This window comes from Lepidothrix coronata, unplaced genomic scaffold, assembly GCF_001604755.1.
Source record: "Lepidothrix coronata isolate B3197 unplaced genomic scaffold, Lepidothrix_coronata-1.0 Scaffold102, whole genome shotgun sequence".
In the NCBI taxonomy this organism is placed as follows: domain Eukaryota; kingdom Metazoa; phylum Chordata; class Aves; order Passeriformes; family Pipridae; genus Lepidothrix; species Lepidothrix coronata.
The window spans coordinates 410,924-429,326 of NW_016690282.1; the positions used below are offsets into that span (position 1 = coordinate 410,924).

General features: G+C 57.4%; 2 protein-coding genes across 2 annotated transcripts; both read left to right on the top strand.

The window, feature by feature from the left end:
- The first annotated feature begins 340 nt into the window (after positions 1-340).
- LOC108501440 (extracellular serine/threonine protein kinase FAM20C-like) lies at positions 341-6,655 on the top strand. The gene is made up of 11 exons (XM_017823321.1): positions 341-415; positions 1,755-2,121; positions 3,309-3,484; positions 3,572-3,650; positions 4,124-4,216; positions 4,394-4,509; positions 4,807-4,987; positions 5,105-5,214; positions 5,880-5,961; positions 6,068-6,127; positions 6,216-6,655. Exons 1-11 carry the CDS (start codon positions 397-399, stop codon positions 6,448-6,450), a joined length of 1,518 nt encoding a protein of 505 aa, XP_017678810.1. The 5' UTR covers positions 341-396; the 3' UTR covers positions 6,451-6,655.
- A 1,970-nt stretch (positions 6,656-8,625) lies between these two features.
- SUN2 (Sad1 and UNC84 domain containing 2) lies at positions 8,626-17,116 on the top strand. The gene is made up of 18 exons (XM_017823475.1): positions 8,626-8,731; positions 9,088-9,246; positions 9,824-9,996; positions 10,129-10,263; positions 10,451-10,546; positions 10,739-10,832; positions 11,013-11,083; positions 11,338-11,462; positions 11,835-12,056; positions 12,139-12,216; positions 12,299-12,342; positions 13,410-13,575; positions 13,661-13,888; positions 14,888-14,972; positions 15,065-15,180; positions 15,366-15,533; positions 15,952-16,044; positions 16,160-17,116. Exons 2-18 carry the CDS (start codon positions 9,119-9,121, stop codon positions 16,271-16,273), a joined length of 2,136 nt encoding a protein of 711 aa, XP_017678964.1. The 5' UTR covers positions 8,626-8,731; positions 9,088-9,118; the 3' UTR covers positions 16,274-17,116.
- The last annotated feature ends 1,287 nt before the right edge of the window (positions 17,117-18,403 follow it).

The window sequence follows — 18,403 nt, forward strand, 5'->3', positions numbered from 1 at the left end:
CCAGTTACCAGCTACCACCCCTCCTAGGTGCCTTCTTTCCAAATCGTGCATCTGGACTGGATCCAGCAAACTTCCCAGAGCAAGACGCCGTGTTCCCTTCCCCAAGGAAGCCATCTGCTTCCCTCCACTCAGCTCCTTCTGTGGGGCTTTGGGCTCGCCAGCCGGGCTGGAAAGCTCTCCTCCTCCTCGCTTGCCCCGGCTCTCATCGGCCATCTTGTCAGCGCAAGGCACGGGGAAGGGAACACGGGGCTGGCTGAATCTGGGGCGGCTGATGGTGTCAGCCGGAGGCGGTTTCCAGGCAACTGTCGCGCCGTGGGACACGCGAGCCAAGAACACCGGGAACACCGCGTTCTCAGCGCACCGCCTGGGAGGGGACCGAGCCTGACACGGCACAGCATGGTGTGGAGAGGGCAGTGTGAGCGAGAGGGTAGTGCAGGGATGGCAGCAGAGGAAGGGGTCTCCAGAATATCTCCCCCTGTCCACTGATCATCATACCCTCTCTGGCTTGGAGTGAGAATTTCCAAGCTGGCTCCTGGTGCAACATGCAGCAAGGAAGGATCACATGATGTATGGGATTTCACATGCCTTCTGCATCCTTTGGGAAATCAAAGAAAGGAGAAACATAATGCCAGATTCTGTACCCAAGCCCCCAGGCTTGTTGCAGGTGGTCCTGTGCTTCTCTGTCCTTTAGCAAATCCAAAGTTCCCTCCCTACAAGTCATGAGCCATTTGTGTGCACGCAGCCCAGCTCTGTGTCCCTGGGTGTCACTGAGAAAGGGAATTTCTTGTAAAGTTGGGCTACCCTTCCCTTCCACAAGCTGCCAGTGCTCCCCATGCTTAGTAGGTCCCACTGCCCCTCTGCGGTGGTGTCCAAGGCAGCATCCCCACTCCTGCCTACCTGCCTGCCTCCCCCACCTGCTTTAGAGGCTCTGGGAGCATCCCTACCCATGAACCTACCCTGCTTGGTAACCCTTCCTTACACTGCCAGCCCACCATTTCCCTTCCCGGCAATGCTGATACTCACATTCCCTTTGTTTTATGCCATTTGAGTGGTTTTTCATAGGTGTATTTAGTACAACTGATTTTGAATGGATGAAGGAGGGTGATAAAATTGCTTTGGCTAAGCAGCAGGAAAAAGATTCTTCTGGATTCTGAGTGTGAGGCTGTGATGCACATGGGGAATGGAGCTGCATAGTGCTTGGCAGGGTGGGTGCTGCAGAGGGGCAGAACTGCTTTAATGCCGTGTATGCCAGGAAATGTTCTGCAGCCCCGTGTGGGTGATAGCACAGAGAGACAGGACAGTGAGGGGGTCAACTGCAGCCAGTGCTGCCCCTGGGCCAGCTTTGCAGCTATTGATTTGGAACTTGCCCCGTTCACCCTAACCTTGGCAGTGCCAGCTTGACCCTTATCAGCACTGATAAACCCCGCCACAACCTCCTGTCCCATCCTGGTGGTGTCACTCTGTGAGTGCCGCCCTGGCAGATCTGTCCTGTGACTCTGCTCTTGCACCAGTTGCTCTCTTGCTGCGATGCTCTAAATCCAGGACACCTCTCTTTTATTTTTACACAGGGGCTGTGGCCACACCAACTCTTTTAACCCTAGGTGGGTGCCTACCCCTTGCTGAGTGTTTTGGGCGAGGAAGGATGTGGCGCCGGCTGCAAACACTTTTCCAAAGGAAATTTAAAATCAGTCTTCTCTTTCTTCTGCTCTTGGCCCTCCTCGTGCACTTGGTGATGGATTTTGCTCTCCCTGCAGCCCACAAGCCCTGCAGCTGCAATACAAAAGCACCAAAAGCCACAGGTGTCCCGTCAGGCAGCCCCATGCTGTCCGGCCTCAAAAAGCTGAGCCTGCGAATCCTTCAGGATTTTGGTGGCAGCAACAGCTCCTTGGAAAAAACCTCCCAGCTACAGGGAGCAGGGCTGCACACAAGGACTGGAGAGCTGTGGGTCCAGCACCAACAAGAACGTGGCAATGCGGGACGGACCAAGGAATCAAAGCTGGCGGCACTTTTTGAGCATCCTCTTTACAACATTCCAATCCCAGAGGTGACAGAGAAAGATAAGCTGTTTGTCGTCAACCCCATGGAGAAGTTCAGCCTGCGCAGCAGCAAGAGTGACGAATGGTGAGGAGCAAGCTCAACCCTAGCTTGCTTTTGGGGGATAAGTGGGTTTGAGGGGTCAAGCAGTGGGTACCAAATATGTACTTTCCCTACGGAGAGCAGCATCCTCCCCTGGAGGGGCCCCCACTACTGAGCATGCTCTTCTCATACCTCAAATCCTCTCTTACCCCTGAATTTTTGGGCTGCTGTTCATAAGCCTGTAGCACATGGCAAAGCTAAAGGAGATTCTTGAATTATTCATTGTATTATGTAGGGTATCTATTGGGTGGTCTCCTTCCCTTCCCCAGTGCAGACTAGCCTTTGGTCCCTCTCTCTGTATATGAGGAAGTCCCCAGTCCAGATTTCTAAACAGTTTTATCCCCTCTCCCGATATGTTGAAGATGCAAAGCCTGCAATGTGGGTTATCTCTAACAGTGAGACCATTCCCATCCTGCATTTGGCAGAATATCTCCTGACCTCTTTAGGCTCGGCTGTATGCTGAGCTCACTGCTGCCGGCTGCCTATTTTTATCATTGGACTACTAACCTCTAATTAGAATGGAAGATATTAAAAGCTTTAGCGTTGTAACAGCTTCCTTATGGAAAGCACACCTTCCAAAAGTGATGCCTGCTAAATTTGGGAGAGAAGAAAAGCTGGTTTAAGAGCTGGTTTCCACAAATGGCATTTGCCTTGTTTCTGAGGACCATCTCACCTATGGAAGAACCTTGGATCTGGTTTGATGAAATTGAGGCACAGTCTGTTTTCCTAGAGAGAGACATGGATTTGGATTATAGATGTCCTGGGCTAACTGTCCCACTGCAGTGCCAGTGTGTGCTAGCACAGAGGGGGGCAGATACTCCCACAAGCTCCTTTGAATGCCAGCTAACTGCCAATTTGCAGGATGCAGAGAGACAGGGATAGTGCTAACCCAAACTTATCCCCCCGGGGAAACCAAGGGTGTGTGATAAACCTGTCCAAGGGGAATGGGTTGTTGGGGGTGGGAGTTCAGTTCAGTGTTGAGGATGGCTGGGAAGCCTGTGCTCCGGTTTTGCCACCACGAAACCTGGAACTCACACAGGGCTTGTGCAGGGCCTTCCCCATGGCTTACCCTCCACACACTGGCTCCTGGGAAGTGCCTGGGGACTGAGGACAGATCCCATTCCACTAAAAGCTGTTGTTGTTGTTGGGTGGTGGTGGCTGTCGGGCTGCAGGGTCAGCAGCAGTAAAGCCGAGACGCTCCTCCCGACAGGGAAGACGGCCTATGACACCTACCCCACCTGGCTCAAATTCCATGTTGGCATCAACCGCTATGAGCTGTACCCCCGCTGGGACCCCCTGTTGCCCACACTCCTCCAGGACTTGGCCACACAGAGGATCATCAGCTCAGGTACCATCTCCCTGCCCACACCCCTGTCCACACCCCTGCCCCACTGCCTGCTGCCTGCCTCTCTCATCCCTGTGTGCCTCCTTTCAGTCCAGAAGTCTGGCGGGACCCAGCTCAAGCTCATCATGACGTTCCCAAATTATGGGCAGGCCCTCTTCAAGCCCATGAAGTGAGTAAAGCCTGGGACAATCCCTTACCCCACCCACATGGTCCCATTAGGTAGCAAGGAGTGGCCAGAGGGGACTATGGAGGAAGAAATGGACAAATGCTTTGTGCACTGCCTCGCTTCAGCACCTCCATCCCAAAACTGAGGCAAGCAGAATAGCCCCCATTCCCTTGTCTTCCCTGGCTGCTTATGACAGCCTGGATGCAGCTTGTGATGGGGTAGTGACCTCCAGTGGTGGAAAGAAGAAGGTGGTCCATGAGGACTATCCAGGAGCCTCCAGTCCACGAGGCTTCCCAGCCCTTGTGTTGGAAGCAAGGAGTATGTGGGAGCCTGGATGGGGTTTTGGAGTGACACCACCCATCAGGAAGTGACTGGAGGAGACTGGGTCTTGCTGTGTCTCCAATGTCACCAGGGGACATGAGGTGAGGTGTGGTTTGGAACCAAGCCCACGCTCAGAGTGACCCCCACCCTCCCAGGCAGACCCGGGACCAGGAGACCCCTGTTGATTTCTTCTACTTCTCGGACTTTGAGCGGCACAATGCAGAGATTGCAGCCTTCCACCTGGACAGGTGAGCATAAGCTTTACATCCAACCCTGCCTTCCCATGCTGGCAGAGCAGCAGAGAAACTGCTCCTTCATCCCATCTCTCCCTCCTTTTTGTGAGGGATACCTCTTGGTGGGTTTAATAACTTGCTGTGAAAACCAGCCGGGGTCGATAAGAAATGGTTCCGAGTTCTGTATTTCAGGATCCTGGATTTCCGGCGAATCCCCCCAGTTTCTGGCCGTTTGGTGAATATAACAAAGGAGATTCGTGACATCACCACAGACAAGAAACTGGCTAAGACTTTCTTCATCTCCCCAGGTGAGCTTTCCCCAGGTTATCCATCCTCTTCTGCGGCCACCCACATGGAGCTCAGCTGGACCTGTCTGCTCCTGCCCTGGGGCAAACTATCCCTCTGGGGACTGCTCCAGCTCCTGTGGATCCCCTGCCCCAGGGCTTTGCTCCTCACAGCCTTCCTTGCCACTGCGTTACTGGTGGTGCATGGCCACAGTGCATGGAGCATCCTCCCCCAGCTGCCTGCCAGACCGCCCTGCCTGGGGGTCACAGGCTTGTTGCCTTCCTGTTCTTCATCAACCTTTCCTTTGTCCCCATGGCCAGCGGGTAACATCTGCTTCTATGGGGAGTGCTCCTACTACTGCTCCACCGAGCACGCCCTCTGTGGCAAGCCGGACCGGCTGGAGGGCTCCATGGCTGCCCTGCTCCCTGACAAGACCTTGGCCAAGCGCCGCTCCTGGCGCAGCCCCTGGCGCCGCTCCTACCACAAGAGCAAGAAAGCTGAGTGAGCCACGGCATGGGGGGTATGGGGGGCATGGAGCAGCAGAGCTATGGGATGGGAGGGGGCTGCTCCATGGCCACTCTCAGTGGCCCCCGTTCCCTCCCCGGCCTCTGCCAGCAGGTGGGAGCTGAACCCCAACTACTGCGCTCGGGTGCGAGAGACGCCGCCCTACGACAGAGGCCATCGCCTCCTTGACCTCATTGACATGACGATCCTCGATTTCCTTATGGGTGAGCCCCTCCATTCTGGTGCTGAGGGCTGTGGAGCTCCCTTGGGACAGAGAAGCCCAAATGTCTCCGTGTCCTACAGTGCTGTGCCCTGTGAGGCTTGTTGGCCAAACTTGTTCAGGCTGCAGCTAGCTGCACTCTTACCCAAAATGAGAGGACAGGGCTGTGCCACTAGGGCAGAAGTCAAAGGACAAGAGATGCTGGGGAAATCCCAGCTGAACACCCCAGACTCAGGAAGCACCTTCCAGCATACTCCCACATGCAGCCCCTGGAAAGCCAGAGGCAGAGGTGATGCCCAGGGCTCTGGCTGCCTCTCCTGCCCCTGGGCTGCTTCTTCCTCCCTGCACTGTCCCCTTACCATCATCTGACTTGGAGAGTTTCCCATCTCCTCGTTCTTGGCCACTCAGCCATGCTTTTGCCATTACTTCTGCTCCATTTGCCACTGTTGTCCCTCTGTGGGGCTGCTGGGATGAGAAGGGGCCTAGAGGCCGGTAGGGTCTCTGCTCAGTTCCCCTCCATGGCCATGGCCACCAGATGGGCACCTTAGAGGTGCCTCCAGACCTTTTCCCCAGCCTTTGGGTTTCAGTCTCACACCTGGAGGGTGCTCTGTATCCCTGCTCCCATCTCCCATCCCACAAACTGATGGCAAATTTGTTGGCCCACCACAGGCAACATGGACCGGCACCACTACGAGACCTTTGAGAAATTTGGGAATGACACCTTCCTGCTCCACCTGGACAATGGCCGCGGGTAAAGCTGGGGAGGGGAGCAATCACAGCAAAGGGATGGGGGGAGACTGCCAGTCTTGCTGAAATGCCACCGTGACACCCACTGGTGGGCTTTCCCCCATTTCCAGCTTTGGCACACACTCGCGCGATGAACTGTCCATCCTGGCCCCCCTCCAGCAATGCTGCAGGTAGTAAAGGGCTGCCGCTGCCTGCCCCAGATCTGCTGTCCGGGAGAGGCTCCCGCTGTTGAGACATCTCCCTCCTCATCTTTGGCAGCATCAAGAAGTCAACCTACCTGCGTCTGCAGCTGCTGGCCACCCAGCCCTACCGCCTGAGTGACCTGCTGCGGGAGGCGCTGGCCACAGATCCACTGGCCCCTGTCCTGGCTGAGCCCCACCTACGGGCGCTGGACCGTCGCCTGGGGAAGGTGCTGGTGGAGGTGGGACACTGCCTGGCCAGGGCAGCCCACCCGGATGAGGTGCTGGTGGATGATGTGGGGTCATGGGTGTGATGGGGGGCTGGGTATCCTGCTGGGTTGGGGTATGTTTGGGTGCTGCCAAGGATGATATGGGATCAGCATGCAGCTCTGACTTTGTGTAGTGTCGGCCTTTTGGCAGTGCCAAAGCTGGTGGTGTGATGTACCAGGAAAGCAGGTCGTAAGGATAGCTGGGACAGGGAGAGATTTTAAATAAAAAGGTTGGCCTAGTGGAGATGACATGAGCTGAGATCTCCCAACCACAGCTACCTTCCCAACCATGGCCTATCCTCGCATGCCTGGACATGTCGCTTCATCCCTCAAGAGCCTTTCAGGAAAGGGTAGGGATTTTTCCTGCCTTTTCCAAGCAAGAGCTGCCAAACTGGAGCAGTTGGCAAGCTCCTTCTGCCCCACCCCGTCCCCAGCATGGTGATGCCCTGGTGACTCCCAAAAACAGAGCTGAGACTCCCCACTGCTGGTGTGGGGAAAATGAGGCAAAAGCTCCCAGCCACTCACTACTTATCCCTGCCCTGCTCTTCCCTCATCCGCTTGAAAACCCCCATGGCTCTGGCATCACCAATTCCTCTGCAGCACCAGGGGTGCAGTAAGGGGGACAAGCCCCACTCTCCTTGGAACACCTCAAATTGCCTGGGAACCACTGCCAACTCCCTTACCACCCAAAAAAGTGGCTCCTGAGAAGGGGACGGATTGACCCGGGGCCATGCACCCTATTTAGTGCCTGGTGGCTCAACACCCAGCTTATCCCCTGAGCCTCCCGGGGGGTTAATCCATGTGCAAGGTTACATCAGCTGGGGCAGGTGCCATCACAAGGGCCACTGTCAGTGTCCCCAGGATGGGGCACAGGCTTGGCATCAGCATGGCCAGAGATAAATGTGCTACCGAGTAGGGGAGATGTCCTCTGTCCTAATCGGACACCCACAAAGGGATGGGAAGCCAGAGGAAAGGGTGAAAAAGGGCGGCTGGCACAGTGAGAGATGGAGCTGCCCTGGAAAAGCCAGGCAGAGATTTAGGCTGGAACAAAAAATGGGCTCAAAAGGAAGAAAAAAAAAAGAAAAGAGAGACAAAGAGGATCTGTCTGCGTTACACAACGGGGCCGGGGCCACTGAATCAGGGTTTGTTGCAGTGTGCCCCCCCAGTGCTGGCGGCACGTCCTCCTGCCGCTGCTCTGGCTTGTGCCCCAAACCCCAGCACAGGGAGGAAAAGGTTTCGGGGCTGTCTTACAACAGGTTCTTCCTCTTCTGCCAGCTTCATATTATTTAACTCTTTCTATAAATACCTTTTTGCTCCATAAGCAAAGCCGAGAGGGGGCCATTCCTGCACCATGCCCCATGGACGTGGCCTAACAACCATGTCCAGACACAGGCAGCTGGTTCCCCCCACTCACAGAGCCCTGCCCGGCAAATCTTTTTCTGAGGTACCGTGGGATTTAAAACACAGGGCGTGGGAGGGCAGCTGTTTCTTCAGCCTGGTGAGTTTGCACAAGGTCCCAGCTGTGCTGCCGAGGTTCAAGGTCCCGTGGGAGCAGCCTAGTTTGGCTCACACCCTCCTGCCAAGCCGGCCCAGCCACCCGTGCAGGAGAGCAATGGTAGTGGGCTGTCTGAGGCCACGGGTCTGGGGAACAGCAGAACACGCCTGCCCGGTCAAGGCAGTGGGGCACATGGGCGTTGAGCAGGGCTGCCCACGCCGCAGGGATAGGCTTGGCTGTGTCCTCGTGCCAGGTGGTGTAAGAGGTGTGGGTATTTCCCACCCCACCGGGACTGGCAACCCAGCCACCCCAGCAAAACCCAAACGGGGTTGGAGCGCAGCCCTAGATCTGGGAGTTCCCATTTTGGGCTGGCATCACCTATGCCCTTGTCTGGCAGTGTGGGCTCACTACTGCCTATGGTGGACTTGGCGAGGGGGAACCCAAGGGCTGAGGTTCTTGGTGACGAGGTCCTGGTGAACACCAGGGGGTGGGGATGGGCCCTCGCCATTGGCCCCCCAAAACGGTTAAAATAAAATAAAAATAATATGTCAACAGCGATAATAATAATAAATAATAACGATGATGACAAAGAAGGGGACAACGAAGCGCTCCTCAGAGGCCGGGGGGGCTGGTGGCTGCCCCCCCTCCGCGGCGGCGGGCGGGGCGGGGCGGCGGCAGCCGGGGGGGGCCCGGGAGGAGGGCGGGGAGGCGGGTGCCGCCTGCCCCCGCAAAACAAAAGGGAGCGGCAGCGGCGGCGAGAGCGGTTGGGATCAGCTAGGATCAGCCGGGAGGGACGGCGGGGGCTCCTTCCCCGCCGCGCGTGACTCGCCGGTGGGTTTGCGTGGAGCGGGGCCGGGGGGAGCGGGGGGAAGTTGCGGGAGGGCCGGCTCGGCCCGGGGCTCGGCCCGGGGTGGGGGGGAAGGTGATGAGTCGGGCCGGGAGTGTTCGGAGGGACCGGCGGGGCAGCGGCTCCACGCGCGGGTGGGACCTCGCGTGAGTGGGAGGGGAGAGGAGAGGAGAGGAAGAGTTTTATCGCCCTATAAGGGGAGGTGGCTCCATCCCGGGGCACCAGCTCGGGAGGGGGTTCGGTGTGTGCGGGATCCGCTGTCACAGGGGTGGGGTCCCCGCCGGTGGGTCCCTCCTACTGATAATTCCCTCTCTTTTCCGACATTCCTGCCCGCCCCCAGGTGAGCCGTGCCCTCCCCCCGTGCAGGCGCCATGTCCCGCCGCAGTCAGCGCCTTGTCACCACCCGCTATTACCCCGGGGACGACGATGCCACGACCAGCAGCAGCGGCACCTCTCTGCTGGGTGGGACACAGCTCCCCTTCAAGGAGACCGCCGGCAGGTTGGTGGGGTGCAGGGGTGGGGGAGGGCTCCCCCTCCCAAACCTGGCTGGGGCTGGGCACTCCATCCCAGGGACACCAGGGACCGGGTATCCTCCCGGGTGGGGTGTCGGGATGGCTCGCAGGAGGGAGCGTGACGGGGAGCCCGGCACATTCCGGCATGGCCGCCGGCCGCCTTGGCACTGGCTGTGCCCCTGCTCCAGCGAAAGCCCCGTTCTCCCTGTCTGGGCACCTTTGCCCCGACACGGGAGCTGCCGTGGCTGGCTGGGTGCCTCCTCCCAGCTGCAGCTGCCTCCGACTGGATGGCGGGAGGCAGAGAGAGGGAGGGAGGGAGGTGCGCTGTTAGTGCCGGCCGGAAAACCGCAGCGGTGCGAGCGGAAGCGATGCCCGTGGACGGGCGGGAAGGCCTTTTGCAAAGCAGAGGTTGCACCCTCCGAGACCTGCTGCCGTCTGGTGCAGAGGGGAAGTGATGCCGGTCGAGGGATTGGGGTGAATTCCCCATTTCTCCCCCGTGGGTGCACTGTGATCCCCCACGCAGTAACCACACATGTCTGATGAGCCTGTTCTCGCCTCCGGCAGGACGATCAGGAGGAAATCGAGCAGCACAAAGCGCCTCTCTCCCGCCCCCAGCACCCAGACCTCCTACTACAGCGAGTCCATGATGAGCGAGTCCTACCTGGGGGGCAGTCGGGGCCTTGCTGCCCTGGGCAGCTCCATGCTGGATGATGACCTGGACAGTGGCACGTACTGGGGTGAGCCCTCCCAGCCTCCTGCAGCACTGTGGGGGGAGGTGTTGGGGCAGCCCCCCAGGGTGGCTGATGGGTTGCCCCCTGTGGAAGTGGTGGTGGGTGGTTTCTCAGCGGGACTCTGTGTTTTGGGAGCAGGTGGGGAGCTCTCTACCAGGAGGAGAAGAGGCACAGGGGACACAGAGTCCAGTAAGATCAACGGGCTGCTGGAGAGCAAGACGTACGACACCTATGCCTCTTCATCTGGGTACTCCTCAGAAGATGACTATGCTGGTAGGCATCACCAGCCTCTTTGCAGTGGCAGGGATGCAAGGAGACATTCCTGGGGGACTGGCTCAGGGCCTGGCCATACCCAGGGTGCTGCCAATCCCCCCTGCATGCCACCTCCAGGGCAAAGGCTTTGCCCTGAGCAGTGCCGTGGGATGCTGGCTCTGTTGGTGACTTGCTTCTTCCTTTCCAGGTCACTTTTACTCAGGCCAAAGTAGCTCTGGGTCAGGTCTGAGGACTGCAGCCTCCCGGGTAGGCTTCTTCCTCTGGCAGGTGTTCACCTCCCCAGGTGAGTGGAGGGCTGGCAGGGGCGTTTCCAGCAGCAGCATTCTTGTCTGTCAGTGTCTCTACTCCCTAAGTGCTGTGTGTGCTGTTCCCTGATCAGGTGAAGGGGTTTTTTCCCCTTCTAGGATCATCCCTGGGGGACGGAGGGGACATCTCTACCAGGACCCCTCCTGAGGCTTGTTTTTCCTCCTGGCAGTTCGGTTCATGACATGGCTGTTCTCAGGGCTGGTAGGTGCCTGGCGCCGCCTCACTGGCACAGCTCCCCGCCTGGACAGCGTCCCTTTCTCCAGGTGAGTGTGGTGGTGGGACACCAGGAGCGGGGAGGTGTGTTGAAAACCTGCAGGACCCTGGAGCAGGGGCGTGTCTGATGCCAAAGCCCATCTGGACTTTGCTTTCCCTCGGCCCCCATCCAGAGGTGGTGGAAAGGTGGCTGCAGTCCTACAGGTGCCTATTCCTTTTCTATGCTCCAGGCGCTACCCACGTGTGAAGAAGTCCCTGCTTCTACTGCTGCTTCTCCTGCTCCTCGCTGCTGCCGCCTACGGTAAGCCAGCCTGACTCCACGTGTTGCCCTGAGGTCTGGGGCAGTGCAGAGCATGCCACTGCCATACCTGGGGGATGGGACGGCTCCCAGTGCTCATGGCTCCTGGTAACATGGTCCATCTGCTCCACTGTGCTGGGACCTCCTGGTAATCCCAGGGGATGCTGATGGCTGAGTCTCTGCACGTCCACCCTATCCCCGGCTGTGGCCCATTAGCAGCCTGTGGCTTTAACCATCTTATCCCTTTACATGTCCAGGAGCTTGGTACTTCTACCCGTATGGGCTGTCAACACTCAGCCTGCCTGCCTTCCCGTGGTGGGGAGCTGGGAAGTTTTCCTCCTCTGATGTGCCTGGAGCAGGGGACCTGACCATGCTGGACCAGGTGAGCTTCAGCAAAGACATGGTGGTGGCCCAGGTGGGATGGGTGCCTTGCAGGGAGAGCTGGAATGATGCGGTCCATGGCTGAAGGATTGCTTCTGGGGGATGGAGAATGGTGGAGAATGGGGCAGATGTGGAAACTGCCCAGATTGTGACAGATTGTGGTGGAAATGGCTTCGCCAGCTTGTGGCCATCTCACTTTTGGGCTGCCCCAGGAATGGAGCAGGGGCACGTTCTGCTGTCTCCTGGGAAGCAGCAGATGAATAAGGTGTTAACTGACTCTGGGGAATGGGCGGTGTGGACCCCTTCCACAGGGGTGCTGTGGAGCAGGCACCTCCTGGGGGGGCTTCATCTCACCGTGTTTTGGTTGCTGCAGGGAGGGCACCGGCTCCTGGCTCGCTTCCAGTCCCTGGAGAAGCGCTTCGAGGCACTGGAGGCTGAGCTGTCACGGTGGCAGCTGCGTCGGGGGGCGGCAGCCGTGACAGCAGGAGAAGAGCCACCCCCAGGGGACATCCTGGTGCTGCTGGAGGGGCTGGTGAACCGCCGGGATGCAGGGCTGAAGGAGCATCTCCGCACTGACGTGACCAGCCACCTCCAGGTGAGGGGTGCAGGCGGCACATGGGGAGATGGGGGCGTGCAGGGCCAGGCTCTGATATTCCACCCTGTTCCTCATCCTGCAGGGTGAGCTGGATGCCTTCCGAGCTCAGGTGCAGAGGGATTTAGACGGGCGCCTGGGGAAGATGGCACAAGCCTCTCAGGTAAGGGAATGAGCATGTGGTGGTAATTGGGCAGGACCACTACCAGCGTCTCATGTCTCACCCCTTCCCCTTTTCCTGGCAGGAGATGGAGGCGCGCTTGCTGGAGCTGAACTCGGAGTGGCAGAGGTAACGCTGGCTGTTGGGCAGAGCCACTGCTTGGTTAGGGGCAGGCAGGAAGCAGAGTGAATTCCCCACAGCGAGGCTTAGGAGGGGCTTCTAGGTCTGGTTTGCTTGGGACAAAAGGAGAGATTTAGAGGTGTTGTCTTGGGGGGAAGGAAGGGATGGATATGTGGGTATGTTGGTATGAGCCAGCAGGGGACCAATGGTATCCTGGGGTGCATTAGTAAGAGCATTGCCAGAAGGTCAAGAGAGGTGATCCTGCCCCTCTATTCAGCCCCAGTGGGGCCACATCCAGAGGGCCGTGTCCAGTTCTGGGCTCCTCAGTACAAGTGACATGGAGCTCCTAGAGTGGGTCCAGCAGAGAGCAACAAAGATAAATAAGGGACTGGAGCTTGTTTTTTGTAAGGAAGGGCTGAGGGAACAGGGCCTGTTCAGCTTTGAGAAGAGACAACTGAGAGGGGACCTCATCAATGCCCATCAGTATCTGAAGGGAGGGTGCCAGGAGGATGAAGCCAGGCTCTTCTCAGTAGTATCAAGCAATAGGACAAGAGGCGACGGGCAGAAACTGGTGCACAGGAAGTTCCACCTGAATTTGAGGAAGAACTTTACTGTGCAAGTGACCATGGACTGGAACAGATTGCATCCAGTAAGGGAAACTCCACAACCTCTCTGGGCATTCAAGAACTGTTTGGACACAATCCTGTGCAATGTGCTCTAGGATGGCCCTGCTCAAGCGGGGAGGTTGGTCCAGGTGATCCTCTGTGGTCCCTTCCAACCTGACCCATTCTGTGATTCTGTGGCTAGCACCAGGGCTACAAGGGTGATTGCAGCAAATGACCTGTGCTGCTGTCGTTTTCCATCCCTGTGAGGAATGTGGCCCTTCAGCCAAGGGGTGAGCTGTGTATGCTTTCCCACAGGATGCAGCAGAAGATGTCACTGCCACAGGAATTAAAATGTTTTGGGTCTGGAGATGGGGTTGAGCAAAGGCAATGTGGGATGAACCTCTTCCCTCAGTGTGCAGAGGGGAGCTGGGGCTATTGTCACGAAGTGTTGTTGCCTTTCTCTCCACAAAGCTCAGCAGAGGAGAGCCTACGAGGGACCTTCCAGCAGGAGGTGGGCAAGCTAGAGCAGGAGGTGGCAGCGCTGAGAAGGGAGCTGGTGGGCCTCAAATCAGACCAGGAGGTGATGGGGAAGCATGTGGAGGGGATGCTGGAGCAGCTGAAGACAGTGCGGGCTGATGTGAGTCCCCAGTCCCTACCCTGCCTGGCAGAGAGAAGAGCGAGGGTTCCTGCTCCCGGACTAAGCTCTGTCCCCACCGTTTCAGGTGGAAACGCAATTCCCAGTGTGGATCAGTCAGTTCCTGTCACAGTCCCGGCAGGATGGTGCCGCTGGCCTCATCCTCCAGCGGGAAGACTTGCAAACAGAGCTCCAGGCTCTGGAGCGCAAGATCCTTGCCAAAGTCTCGGAGGACCGGAGACTCTCGGCCCAGGATGCTCAGGCTGGTAGTGGAGTGGCCCTGCAGCACGGGGGGACTGCAGGGGTGACAGAGGAGGTGAGTGCTGGCCTGAGCCCCAGGGACGTGATGGTGACCTCAGGTGTGAGATTGGGAACTGTGCCTCATTGTGTGTGTGCAGAGGGGCTTGCGCGTGTGCCTGGCAGATGGCAGAGCCATTGGAACAGCCCCTACAGTTGGGATATTGATCCCAACCCACCGGGCAAGAGCATCCCTGAAGCTCCTTCTTGGTCTGTACTGCACTCTGCCCTGGAAGGGGTCACAAGTGGTGATACTTGCACACCTGCGAGGTTCTTGCTGTCTTAAAATCCAAGCTTCTGCTCGTGCATCCTTGACCTAGAAGGTAGGGCGGGTGCCAGCAAGGATTCCATGGGTGGAGCATCTTGCTTATCCTCATTCTTAACAGCGCTGCTGAGTTGTTTGGTGCAAAGCATTTCAGCAGAATGACACCAAGGGGAAAAAATGAGTCTGCTTGCTTTGGAAAGAGTTGTTGGCAATTCCCTGTGGAGGTAGTGGAGGGAGGGATCAAGCTCGGATTAGCAGTCCCTGCAGTCTGTGCAAGCTTTGTGCACTCTATAAAGTTTAGACCTGCAGTGGTGCTGCAGTGTCCCAGCTGCTTTGGCTGGGTTTGGCTCCAGAAGGATTCTCCAGCCAGCTCCCCCTTTCCTGGATGGGGAAAGCTCCCATCAATCTTGCGGGAAAGGGCAGGAAGGACCAGCAGGTGATGCTGAGGAGAACTGGGTGGTGTGTCAAGTTTTATCTGGTACCCACTCCCCTCCCCTGGGCACAGCCTCTCTTTTGGGGACGGGCAAGCCCAGCATGCCTGGGGTATTTTTAGCAACCTCTAGCAAGGCTTCCCAGCCAAATACGTGTCCTCTCATTTTTGCCGTGGTGATTCATCTCCCGGCTGTTCTGTCCCCTGGCTGTTTTGTGGGAAGGTCTTTGTGCCCTCTCTGCCCCTGCAGGGTGGAGGTTGATGGGGGGCAGGATGCCTGTCCTGGCCCTTCACCCCTCTTATGCCCTCTGCTCCTGCTGCAGCAAGTGCATCTCATTGTGGGCCAGGCCCTGAAGCGCTACAGCGAGGACCGTGTGGGGATGGTTGACTATGCCCTCGAGTCGGCAGGTAGGTGGTGGGGGACGAGCCAGCTGTCCTGGGGAGGGGACCACAGGGTGCTGGCATGCAGCTTACGTGCTGCCATCCCTTCTCTGTGCCAGGGGCCAGTGTCATCAACACCCGCTGCTCCGAGACCTACGAGACACGGACAGCACTGCTGAGCTTGTTCGGCATCCCCCTGTGGTACCACTCACAGTCCCCCCGTGTCATCCTGCAGGTGGGCACCCTCGGGGCGAGACCCCACTGAGGGGGAGGACTGGCTGGGTTTTATTGGGCTCTTGCTCATGTGGGTTTTATTGGGCTCTTGCTGTTGCTCCAAGCCAGCAGCTGGGCTGATGTTGGGGGGAGAAAAAAGGCGCTGATGGTGATAATATTGCTGGTGTCTCACTTCCATGCTCATAGCCAGACGTCAACCCTGGGAACTGCTGGGCATTTCGTGGCTCCCAGGGCTTTGCTGTCATCCGCCTCTCCAGCATCATCCACCCCACAGCTGTGACACTGGAGCACATCCCAAAAGCCCTCTCACCCCAGGGGACCATCCCCAGTGCCCCCAAGGACTTCACTGTCTATGTGAGTATCCTTGCCCCTACCTGAGGGAGGAGTGGGGGGACATGGTGGGAGGGTGCAGAGGAAGGAAGGGCTGACAAAGCCCATACCTGGCTGTGGGGTGCTCCGAAGGGGGTTCATCTTACCCTGAAGAAGAGGAAGAAGCAGTACTGGTGGGGAGAGGGACAGCATGGGCTTCAGAAAGAGTTTGGAGGGACACAAGGGGAGAGGGGATTGAGTAGGTGTAACTTCTGGTCTTCCTCCCCCATCCCTTCCCGCTGATCCCTGTCCCCATCTGTCTGTTTTGGCCTGGAAGAGCAGGAGCAGAGGCCAAGCACGCTTGCGTCTCCCTCTCTCTTCTGCCCTGGGTGTGCTCATCACCTCTGGTCTCCCTCTCTGATGACCCCTGGTTCTCCCTTTCTGCCTCCCTGCCCCTCCATAGGGCTTAAAGGAAGAAGGAGAGGAGGAGGGCCTTCTCCTTGGACAGTTCACCTACAACCACGATGGCGACCCCATCCAAACATTTTACTTGGAGGTAAGCAAAATGGCCCTTGGAGCACCTGACCCCAAGATGAAAATGGGGTCTCTGGGGTCTCTGAGCCTTAGAGAGCTCCCAAGGGCTCACATTTTTCTTTCTCCTTCTCCCCAAGGGTGACTCTGTAGGCACGTACCAGCTGGTGGAGCTGCGGGTGCTGAGCAATTGGGGCCACCCCGAATACACCTGCATCTACCGCTTCCGCGTGCACGGGGAGCCGGCGCACTGACCCCCGGCTCCTGAGCAGGATGAGGATGCCGCCAGGCTGACAGCAGGAGCGGATTCGTCTGGTTCACCGCTTCGCACGTAGAAATCCTGGGATGCGCCAGCAGCTGCCCCAGGAAGCTGCTCCCCTGCGGGGAGGAGAAGAGCTGGTGTTTAAGGGGTGAGGCTTTCACTCTTCTAAGGACTGAGGTGGTGAGACAAGAGCATCCCATATGGGTCCTAGCGCAGCCTGGCTTGTTTTCTGTGCATATCGGACTTTTTAACTTTTTGAGCTAACTTTTTATCGGGTCTGCGCTGCCCCTTGTCCCTGTTGCCCTGCTCCTTTCTGATGGTGTGTCTAGCATTGCCAGGACTTGGGAAAGGGGTGTGTAATTTTGCGATGTGCTTCATGTGGGCTTGGGTGCGATACGGTTTATGGGACTGTGGTGCCTGGCCCAGTTCTGCCAGCGTAGGTGGGAGCCACCAGTCCACACAGTGGAGTCCCCTCCACACAGGGTCACTTCTCTCGCCTTGGCGTTGGGTTGGCTAAAGATCTCCAGCCCTCCGATGCTGGTCTGGCAGAGAGGAAATGAGACAGTATTAATGAAGTATTAACTTAGTGCTAACGGTTTGGGGCGGCAGGAGGAGAGAAATGTGGCACATGTTGGTGGCAGAGCCCACCTTGGTGCTGCCGTCCGTCTGCTCAAGCCCTCATGCTGCCAGTGGCTGTGCTGGGTCTTGGTGATGCTATTGGCCTCCCAGGCTGGCTGCCTCCCCAGTGTTACGCTTGATGATTCTATTGAAAATTCCTGTTGCCTGCTTCTCCTTTGGGGTTTGTTCTGGGTGTTTTTTTGGTTGTTTTTTTTTTTTTTTTTGAGGGGTGGGGAGGGACATTATTTTACGGTTGGGGTGTTGGGGTTGGTTTTTTTCTTTTTTTGTAGTAACAAAGGGAAAAAAGACTTTTTCCTTGCAATTTGTACTTAACCGGAGAATGTTACATGGTGCCACTTGGGCAAGTGGCTTAGATGTGGAGAGGGCTAGAGCTTTGTTTAGTAGCAGAATAGCGCACATAGTAGAATAAGCTAGAACAAGAGCAGCAGAGCTGTTTGAAATATGGGCCTCGTTGGGGGCTTGGTAGCTGGACCTGGGAGATGGGGTCCTCTGTAGACTGCTGCTGATGGGGTGCTGGAGCCATTCCTGCCCTCCTTGCTCCGAATGTCCTCTGAGACTGCAATGGCTGGCTGCGGCCTTTTGCCCATGGCTGCATCTGTGTATACATGACTGTTAGCAGCAAGCAGGAACTGCTGCTTCAGTGCTCTGCAGGTCTCTTGGGTGGGAGATGGGGCAGGCTCCAGGGCTTGCAGGTGCCAACATGCTTCTGCTCATTGGGGAGCAGCAGAGTCACCCCCACCTGCAGTGCTCTGAGCTGCCTCCATCAGCTCCCAGTCCCTGATGGCAGATGGCTGGTGCAGCCTGACCTCCTTTCTCTTGGAAGGGCTGCCTTTCCCTCCTACCTCTCCTCACAGGCATTGCTCTGTTCTCTGAGCCCTGGCTGTGGAGGACAGTGCTGGAGCAGGATGGGGAGTTCTGACTGCAGCGGGCATGTAAATCCTGCCTGTGCTAATGTTGTAGATGGGGGGAGCCACAGCAGGGGTTTGCAGGAAGGATGCACAGAGAGCTTCCCTAGGCTGAGGAGTGCCAGAGCCATCTGGCCCCTCCACCTCCTGGTTCCCTGCATCACATGTATTTTGGCTTATGTTCTTTTAGCATTTACAGCCTCCACCTTTGTCTTGTGTTTTGTTGAAAGAAAAGCTAAAGGGCTCACATTTAGCGCTTCATCCCTGTCTGATGCTGGTATCATCCTTCTCCTGGCACCATGAGAGCACCGTGTACTGATTCCCACTCTGGTGGTCTCTGCTTGAAGCACTGTAGGCATAGAGGAGGAGGGAAAGGGACAGAGGAAGTGTCTCCCTTCATAGTGCCCTAATGTGTTGATCAACAGGCAGAGTTGCTGAGCCCTGCCCCCCTCCATGCCACCCTGAGGGGATGAGGATGGTGGCAGCACATCCCTTCTGGAGGGGTCCACTTGCTCCAAGCAAGGGAAGTGAGCCCAGAGGCCACAGTCCCATCTTCAACAGGTTAAAATTACCCTGTG

Bases quoted from the DNA above. Each gene is read 5' to 3' on its own strand.
- LOC108501440 (XM_017823321.1), top strand. The intron at 3,485-3,571 runs GTACCATCTCCC...GCCTCCTTTCAG, and splicing joins ACAGAGGATCATCAGCTCAG to TCCAGAAGTCTGGCGGGACC. The intron at 5,962-6,067 runs GTAAAGCTGGGG...CCCCATTTCCAG, and splicing joins CACCTGGACAATGGCCGCGG to CTTTGGCACACACTCGCGCG.
- SUN2 (XM_017823475.1), top strand. From the start codon at position 9,119: ATGTCCCGCCGCAGTCAGCGCCTTGTCACCACCCGCTATTACCCCGGG. The intron at 12,217-12,298 runs GTAAGGGAATGA...TTTTCCTGGCAG, and splicing joins AGATGGCACAAGCCTCTCAG to GAGATGGAGGCGCGCTTGCT. The intron at 16,045-16,159 runs GTAAGCAAAATG...CTTCTCCCCAAG, and splicing joins TCCAAACATTTTACTTGGAG to GGTGACTCTGTAGGCACGTA.